Source organism: Mastomys coucha, unplaced genomic scaffold (assembly GCF_008632895.1).
Source record: "Mastomys coucha isolate ucsf_1 unplaced genomic scaffold, UCSF_Mcou_1 pScaffold22, whole genome shotgun sequence".
NCBI lineage: Eukaryota > Metazoa > Chordata > Mammalia > Rodentia > Muridae > Mastomys > Mastomys coucha.
Window position 1 is genome coordinate 23,811,685 of NW_022196905.1, and position 7,866 is coordinate 23,819,550.

Sequence of the window (7,866 nt, forward strand, 5' to 3'; positions counted from 1 at the left end):
GTGTTGAGCCTGTAGGTGTCATCCACCCCAGCTTGTTGAGATTGGCTCTTCCACTGTAACTCAGGCTATACTGGTAGTGCTCTTCCTGTCATAGCCTCTTAAATTTTTTAAACTTCTATTTATAAAATAAAACCAATTTTAAAAAACATATATTCACACACAGGAGGTCTAAAAAAATCTGAAGTCACAGTGATAGGAGGAGGAAGGGGTTTTGCCATTACAAAGAGGAAATTACTGATTCAGGCCAACATCTTGAACATGTCAAAACCATCAGGCGAAAGATGTTTTTTACCCCTCAGACTACATGCTCTACAGAAAGAATAAATGGTAACCTCTTCAAGCCAGACATGGGCTCTCACTGGATATCCCAGCACTTTGGAGAATGGCTGAGTTAGGGATGCTGCAGGCTTAAGGCCAGCCTGTGTCACCTAGTGAGTTCCAAGCCAGGCTGAGCCAGAAAGTGAAAGCCTACCCCAGACCCCTGTCACTTTCTGTCACTGCCCCCCCCACCCCGACCCCAACACATACATTTCCAGTGAGTGATCTGCCGAACAACCACTTTAACCTCACATTTGAATCTAGTCTCAGTGCTGAGTCAGCTTTTGATTTTATGACTGCCTGTGAGAAAAAATTCAGGGCTGGGTCCCACGTTAAGGCAGTTGGTGTTCCGTGAGTGCAATCTGGTGGTTGGAGGTCCTCAGGGGAGGGGCTAGGACCATAGCTCAGTGGTAGGACTTTCACCTTGTACGTTTGAGGCTCTGGGTTGTATGTAACAATGTTTCATTTAGTTTAAGCAGGTGTGAAACTCATATAGCTGAAGTTAGCCTTAAACTGATACTTTTTGTCTCTACTTCCTAAAGTGAAGAAAAACAGGCCTTTAGCACCTTGTCTGGCTTGAGGCTCTGTATTTCCATTCTCAGGAAGTTATTTTCTGATTAGTTTTTAGATTGTATCAATTACAAGACCTCGCATCTCTGACCATTACAGGTTTATAGCAGACATTAACAAATGTTTTGGTTTTTGAGCAGGTTTTCTCTGTGTAGCTCTGGGTATCCTAGAACTTGTAGGCCTGGCTAGCCTTGAACTCGGAGATCTGCCTGCCTCTGCCTCAGTGCTGGGATTAAAGGCATGCACCACCACCACCTAGCACTTTTTCTCTTTTTAAATTAAAAAAAAATTTTTTTTGTTTTCCCATCTGCACGTATATATATGACTTAAAAAAAAAAAATAGGGCTGGAGAAACAGCTCAGTGGTGGTGTATTGCTCTTGCAGAGGACCCAAGTTGGGTTCCCAAACAAGCATTATCAGGTCCAGCTCCAAAGGGACCCAACTTTGGCATCTTCTGGCCTCATGGGCATCTGCATTCACAGGTGCATGTGCACTCATGAGAAGGCAAGCAGACAAGACTTGTATATAGACTAAGAGGGAAATAACATTTCTAGTTTGCTCTCTATTGCTGTGAACACCATGACTTGGGAAGAAAGGGTCTATTTCATCTTACACTTTACTGTCTGTCCCTCATGGAGGAAAGCTAAGGAACTAAATGCAGGGGCCTCAAGTAGAAATATGAACACTGCAGTTTGCTCCCATGCCTTGTTCACCTTTCTCAGTAGGGCTGACACCACCTGCACTGGGCTGAGCCTCCTACCTCAGTTGGCAATTATGAAAATGCCCCAGACTTGTCACAGGCCAATGTGATGAAGGGGCAATTCCTCTATTGAGAATTCCTTTCCTAGGTCCATGTAGGTTTGTGAAATTCTGACAAAAACTGACATTCTCTGGAGTTGTTGAAAGGGATGTTTTAACATAGTCTAACCCCAGTTAGATGTAAACTACATCTAATCTTAAAACATTTTAAGAACAATGTAATGTACATGAAATATTGGAGCTAGCAAGATGGCTCAGTGGGCAAAGTGTCAACAACCTGGAGTCCTGAGGTCAAACCCTGGTAAACACATCCTAAGTAGTCCTAGATCTCCACTTCCCCATCCCCCACAGAATGCAAACTAAAAAGCTTTTTAGGAGTTAGATGGCTCAGCACTTGCAAAGGCTGAGCTCACTTCTCAGTACCCACATCTGAAGCCTCCAGCTCCCATAAGCAACACATACACCAAAACAGTCAAGAATAACTTCTGAATTTTGAGTGTCTTGCCTGTATGTATCCATATTTGTGCACCAGATATCCTAAGAGACCAAAAGAGGGCACTGGATGCCCTGGATCTTAAATTACTAGCAAGCAGCCATGTGGTTCTGGAAAAGCACTTTATGCTGTTAAGCACAAATCCATCTCCAGCCCAAACTGAAGCTTAACTTCATTGGCCAGATTTCCATCCGCTTGGGTCTTCCATCTTCACATAGGTTTTAAGGATTTATGTCCATGTGGCAGTATCCACAAAAATTTACAGGAATCATCTCTACATAATTTACTCAGTCTCGGAAAAGTTCCTTAATCCCCACCACTGCCCCCCAAAGATACTCGGTGGCAGTTAAGACCTCTTGCGGTGGCAGTTAAGACCTCTTGCGTTAGAGGAAAACCTTACAGAGCACTGCTATAGTCATAATCAAGTAACCTAACCAGTTGCTCAGAGACCTATACCAAACACTCCAATACAAAGAAGGACAAACAGTTCTTATTTAGTTTTTATTCATAATCATAAACTTAACTTTGCAATCCAGCTAGACTTGAAGGGGAATGAGGAAAATATGGAACCCAAAGAACTTCAGTGAGAGCAGAGATTACAGGGTATTGCGAGCAGATGGGGTGGGGACGCTCTCCTGAGCTACAGAAGGAATGGTTTGATGGGTAAAATGCCCGCAAGTCAAAAGAAATTAGAGTTGTCCACAGTCGGAAATGATGATCTTCTTAGTGGTCTTGCCATTCCTGGACCCAAAACGCTCCATGGCTTCCACAATGTTCATGCCTTCTTTCACCTTTCCAAAGACCACATGTTTGCCATCCAGCCTGTAGAAGAATGATCACTACTATCAGCAACCAAAGGTAAATCAAACATTAAAGAAAAACAGCTACCAAGCTGGTTGGTTGTGCTTTAATTCCAGCACTTGGGAGGCAGAGGCAGGCAGATTTCTGAGTTACCAAGGCCAGGCTGATCTACAGGGTAAGTTCCAGGACTGTCAGGGCTACACAGAGAAACCCTGTCTCAAAAGACCAGAAACAAAAGAAAACAGCTACCAAATAATCCAACACAAGTAAAATCAGCACTCTTACTGGCTCAACTTGCACTATTTTAAGAGATAGAATGAAAGGAACATTAAAACAAGTGTCCCTCAGCAGGGCTTTGTACTCTTTCACAGGTCCCATAATAATGTCTCTTACCATTCAGTCTTGGCAGTGCAGATAAAAAACTGGGAACCGTTTGTGTTTGGTCCGGCGTTTGCCATAGACAAGATGCCAGGACCTGTATGCTTCAGGATGAAGTTCTCATCCTCAAATTTCTCTCCGTAGATGGACCTGCCGCCAGTGCCATTATGGCGTGTGAAGTCACCACCCTGTAAAAATCAGATAGTAATGTCACTTTGACAATATTAACTGAAAAGAATCCAAGGTACAGCTTTTATGCCATTTCTAATTTTCTTGTTGTTATATACACATGGCACAGTATATCAGCAGTGTTCCAATTTGTCTGCCCACCTTTTGTTTCAGATCTCATTAGCCTGGGGCTTAAAGCTATATAGCAAGGCTGGTTGACTGGGGGTGCTGCCACAACCTGCTTTTTATAGGAGCCCTTATGTAGACTTACACCCAATCCAAGGTACAGATTTTACAAGGTTGGTGTGTTAACACATCTGAAATCCCAGCACACAGGAAGAAGAGACAAGTGGATAAGGAGTTTAAGACCAGCCTGCATTACATGATACTGTCTCAGAACAACAAAACCCGTGCTGGGGCCAGTGCCAAGTAAAGGGTCAGTCACCAGGCTCAGAAGAACTGACATGTACTGCTATGTTCATATACAGAAAAAAAAAAGGTAACTGGAAATATATTAGCTCAAGTAAAGTGCAACTGAAACATGCTGGCTCAATCAAAGGAACCAAAAATTTCAATTTCATACCTGGCACATGAATCCTGGAATAATTCTGTGAAAGGAAGAACCCTTATAGCCAAATCCCTTCTCTCCAGTGCTCAGAGCACGGAAGTTTTCTGTTAAAAACAAAAAACATGTACATACATATACTTTCTATTTATAATAGTTTTACCCATGAAACTTATTAAATCTAGAAGATGAAACCAACCTGCTGTCTTTGGAACTTTGTCTGCAAACAGCTGTAACAAAAACAAAAACAGCTAATTAATATATAGGTGAACAGTCTCATGCTATTAAGCCCCTAGCTTTAGAGATTTGGGAATCACAAATTCATTCTCACTTAGAACACTACTTGGTAACAGCATTAATTCCTAGTGAGAATCACACCTATCAGCTTTAAGGTCCTACAGAGTTGAGCTGAGAAACATGAGAACCAAAAGATATGAAGAAAATCATTACTTAAAATAGTGACAGACTCCTTAAGCATGACTCAAGCACTTTTAATACATCACACCTACTTCTGAATAGACTTGAGGCTCCTCAAAAGTTACCATTGCTCCTAACTTGTTGAAACATAAAGTCAAGAATTCTCAAAGCACTGTCACACAATGCATGTTTAGGTAAACTGTGTTGGCATCTGGCTATGAAAATGCTATCACCTCAACTTGTCAGGATAGCATAGCTTTAAGCATCAGGCGAGTGGTCCCTATCTAGGTCCCTTACCTAACTGTAGGGGATTTGAACAATTCCTCAGGGTTTTACAAGTCCTTTCATAGCTAGTTCAACACCACAACATCAGTTGCAGCATCTACATTTCTCTTGGAGGAATATATTTATGGTTTAAGTAGTTAAATAAATGTGATTCTTTGTCTACTTTTTTCTATCCAAGTATGACTTCAAAGCCTTTCTTGGCAGCTCCACCTCTATTCTCACCTATGTACCGACCCATAGATCGCCTCATTCCCATTAAGCTCTAGATAACCTGATACTAACCTCCTACAACACTAAGCTTAGGCCAAGTTTCCACAAGAGTCCTTGTCAATTATCAGCTCTGACTAGATACACTGGCTGAGGACTAATTAGAACCTAGCGCTCTCTTCAGGTGCCTACCTATTATGTATCCAGCACTGTGGGAGGTGGGGAATGGGGAGATCTAGCTTTGGAGTTAAGATCATCAAAACTCACCAGTGATAGTTTCTGGAGTAACAGTTTAACAGAACAGACATTAAGTAACATTTCACTGTGGCCTAAGGGCTACTGAGGTTAACAAGAATATTTAATTTTGTAAAAGCAGCACGCCAATTGCTTAGGGTACTCTAATTACTAACTGATCTTTAAAGCAGCCACTTAACACCTCCAGAACTAATTAAGTAGGTAACCACTGGCAAACCACCTTGGTCCAATGCAAAACTGCAGCGTGGCCAGTCATAACATGCCTGTTTCAGAGAGGGTAATAGGGAGGGGTTCCAGAGCACCTCCCCCGCTGCGCCATCACTGCGACAGGAGGCGGTCCTTGGGCACCAGCAAAGCCAGGCCTTTCACGTTTCCGCTCGCTCGGGGGAGGGGGACGCAGAGGGGTATTTTGGGCCTCCCTAACCAAATGTTGTTGCTTCGGACCAAATGGCCAAATGCTCAATTCACACTCAAAAGCCTGCCACCAGACTCTATTTTATATCCTTCGTAGGAACCACTAGATTTAGGAACCATTAGATTTAACCGGACTAACGAGCACGTACCGGCTCGCCAAGCCCCGTCCTTGAGACCTTAGGCAGAGTTCCTGCCCAGATCCGACTAAAAGGCAGCGGCTCCGGGAAGGAGGTCAGGAAGAGGCCCGCAGGGCTGCAGCGCCGCAGCTGAGCAGGGCGGGGCCCAACGGCTCCAAGAAGGGAGAGGCTCGGAGCACGTGCGCCCGGCCTCGCAGGGCCGCACAGGACGCAGCCACGTGCGCCCGCGGGTAGGCCGAGCCGGGCGGGGGCAGCCCCCTCCCCCCAACGGCCGCGCCCCGCCCGGCTTTGTCCGCCGCCCGCCCAGCCTCCCCGCGCCTCGCCGGCCTCCCAAAATGGCCCCTCGTCAGGAAATGGCGCCGCCGCCCGCGCTCGCTCCTCCAGAGGGTCGGCCCGCGACCGAGGGAGCCTCCCCCTCCAGCGCCCCCAGGATCCCACCCTGGAGCACCACGGCCCACCCGACCTCGAAGGAGACGCGGCCCAAGGGCTCGTCATCGGCCGTGATGTCGAAGAACACGATGGGGTTGACCATGACTGCAGCAAGCGGCGAGAAAGCGACAGTGGCGTCTGCAAAGCGGCACGAGCCTCGCCGCCGCTTCTTTTATACCCGGTTCGAGCCCCACCCACTACCAAGTCGCGCGCCTGGACCTGGATCAATCACAGTTTCTTCCCAGACGGAGTGACGGCGCGACGGGCCTATGGGCGCACGCGGGTGCGGGTGGGGAGGGGAGCGAGGCGCGCGTGCGCCATAGTGCGCGGAGGCAGGTTCCCGCCCGCGGGCTCCTACTAGATGGTTGCGGCGCGGTCGGTGGGTAAAGAGTCCGAGGGCAGTTAGGGAGGATGGCCGCGCAGTCTGGCTGTCGTTAAGTACGCGTCGGGGCCTCTTGTCTTCCGCAGTGATACTGCGTTTATCTTCCCATTGCACAGAGGGAGTAACTGAGGCAAACGCGGACCTCAAGGTCGAGCGGCCCTTCCAAGGTCGGGCGGGGTCCTGCGGCGCGGCCCTCGCTGCGGAGACTCCTACAGGCATCCCTGGGCCGAGATCCTGGACCCACACCGGCATTGTGCAATGGCAACCGCTTCCTGATAGGTCCCTCTGAGCGCCTCCGTTTTCTTAAACTCTGGGGAACGGGCAGAGCAGCCCCTTCATTTTAAAGATTATGAAATACTTTTAAATGTTCTACTTTCCAAATATATCTTATATTTTTCTCCAGGAAGAAGCTATTTAAACACGATCCTGGTCAGAGTCTACCTATAATTTATTTTCTTCCCCGGCCCCCAGTCTCCCAAGGTCTTCTCATCATGAGGCCTAAAGTGTACTCTCAGAACAAATGCCTCCCAGCCTGGTGGCACACGCCTGTAAGTCCCACCTCTAGGTAGACTGAGACAGGAGGATAGTGAGTTCTAGACAGCCTGGGCTATAAGCGTGAGGCCCTGCCTCAAAAACAGCCTGAGTGTGGGACAGTCAGTGCTGTGGAAGATCCTTCACCAGGGCGTCTGCAGGAGATGGCTCCAAGCTGTAAGGCCTTAGACACAGAACCTCAGGAATGTGGGTCTGGCTATGCCTTATTTGGATGAATTAGACCAAAAGCACATTCGGTTGAACTACAAAGAGTCTTGATTTGCCAAACTGGAAAATTCTGTACCAGTGCAGTTTTATGCATATAGCATCCTGTAAACCTGCTTTTCTCAAAACTGTCTCTGACGATGAAGTGCTTGCAGTACAAGCTTAAGGACCTGCGTTTGGATCCCCAGCACCTATGTAAGAGCCATGCCATTGGAAGAGGTCTGTAAGCCCAGGCCTGGAGGCAATGGAGACTGATTGGTTAAACAGTCTAGGCAAGACAGAGTCAGTATGATGAATAAGATAGAAACAGGGATGGGGAGAAAACCTCATGGTTAAGAGTGCTTGCCTTCATTTTTAATTAATTGGTTGTTTTGATTATAGTTGCATTTTAGGAATTCTTTACATATTCTGGGTTTAACTTCTTACCAGACACATAATGCTGATATGTTCCCCTGTCCCTCCACTGAGCCAGCAAGATGGCTTAGCAGGTAAAAGTGCTTGCAATACAAGTCCCTGGAACCAGGGGAAGGCC

General features: G+C 46.6%; 1 protein-coding gene across 1 annotated transcript; it reads right to left on the reverse strand.

The window, feature by feature from the left end:
- Nucleotides 1-2,627: 2,627 nt before the first annotated feature.
- Ppia (peptidylprolyl isomerase A) lies at nt 2,628-6,424 on the reverse strand. The gene is made up of 5 exons (XM_031340267.1): nt 6,231-6,424; nt 4,252-4,282; nt 4,071-4,159; nt 3,335-3,507; nt 2,628-2,962 (listed from the first exon to the last, which is right to left on the reverse strand). Exons 1-5 carry the CDS (start codon nt 6,297-6,299, stop codon nt 2,830-2,832), a joined length of 495 nt encoding a protein of 164 aa, XP_031196127.1. The 5' UTR covers nt 6,300-6,424; the 3' UTR covers nt 2,628-2,829.
- Nucleotides 6,425-7,866: the final 1,442 nt, after the last annotated feature.

Coding starts and splice junctions, on each gene's coding strand:
- Ppia (XM_031340267.1), bottom strand. CDS start 6,299: ATGGTCAACCCCATCGTGTTCTTCGACATCACGGCCGATGACGAGCCC. Junction 4,283..6,230: donor TGGGCCGCGTCTCCTTCGAG/GTCGGGTGGGCC, acceptor TTTTTGTTACAG/CTGTTTGCAGACAAAGTTCC. Junction 4,160..4,251: donor CAAAGTTCCAAAGACAGCAG/GTTGGTTTCATC, acceptor TGTTTTTAACAG/AAAACTTCCGTGCTCTGAGC.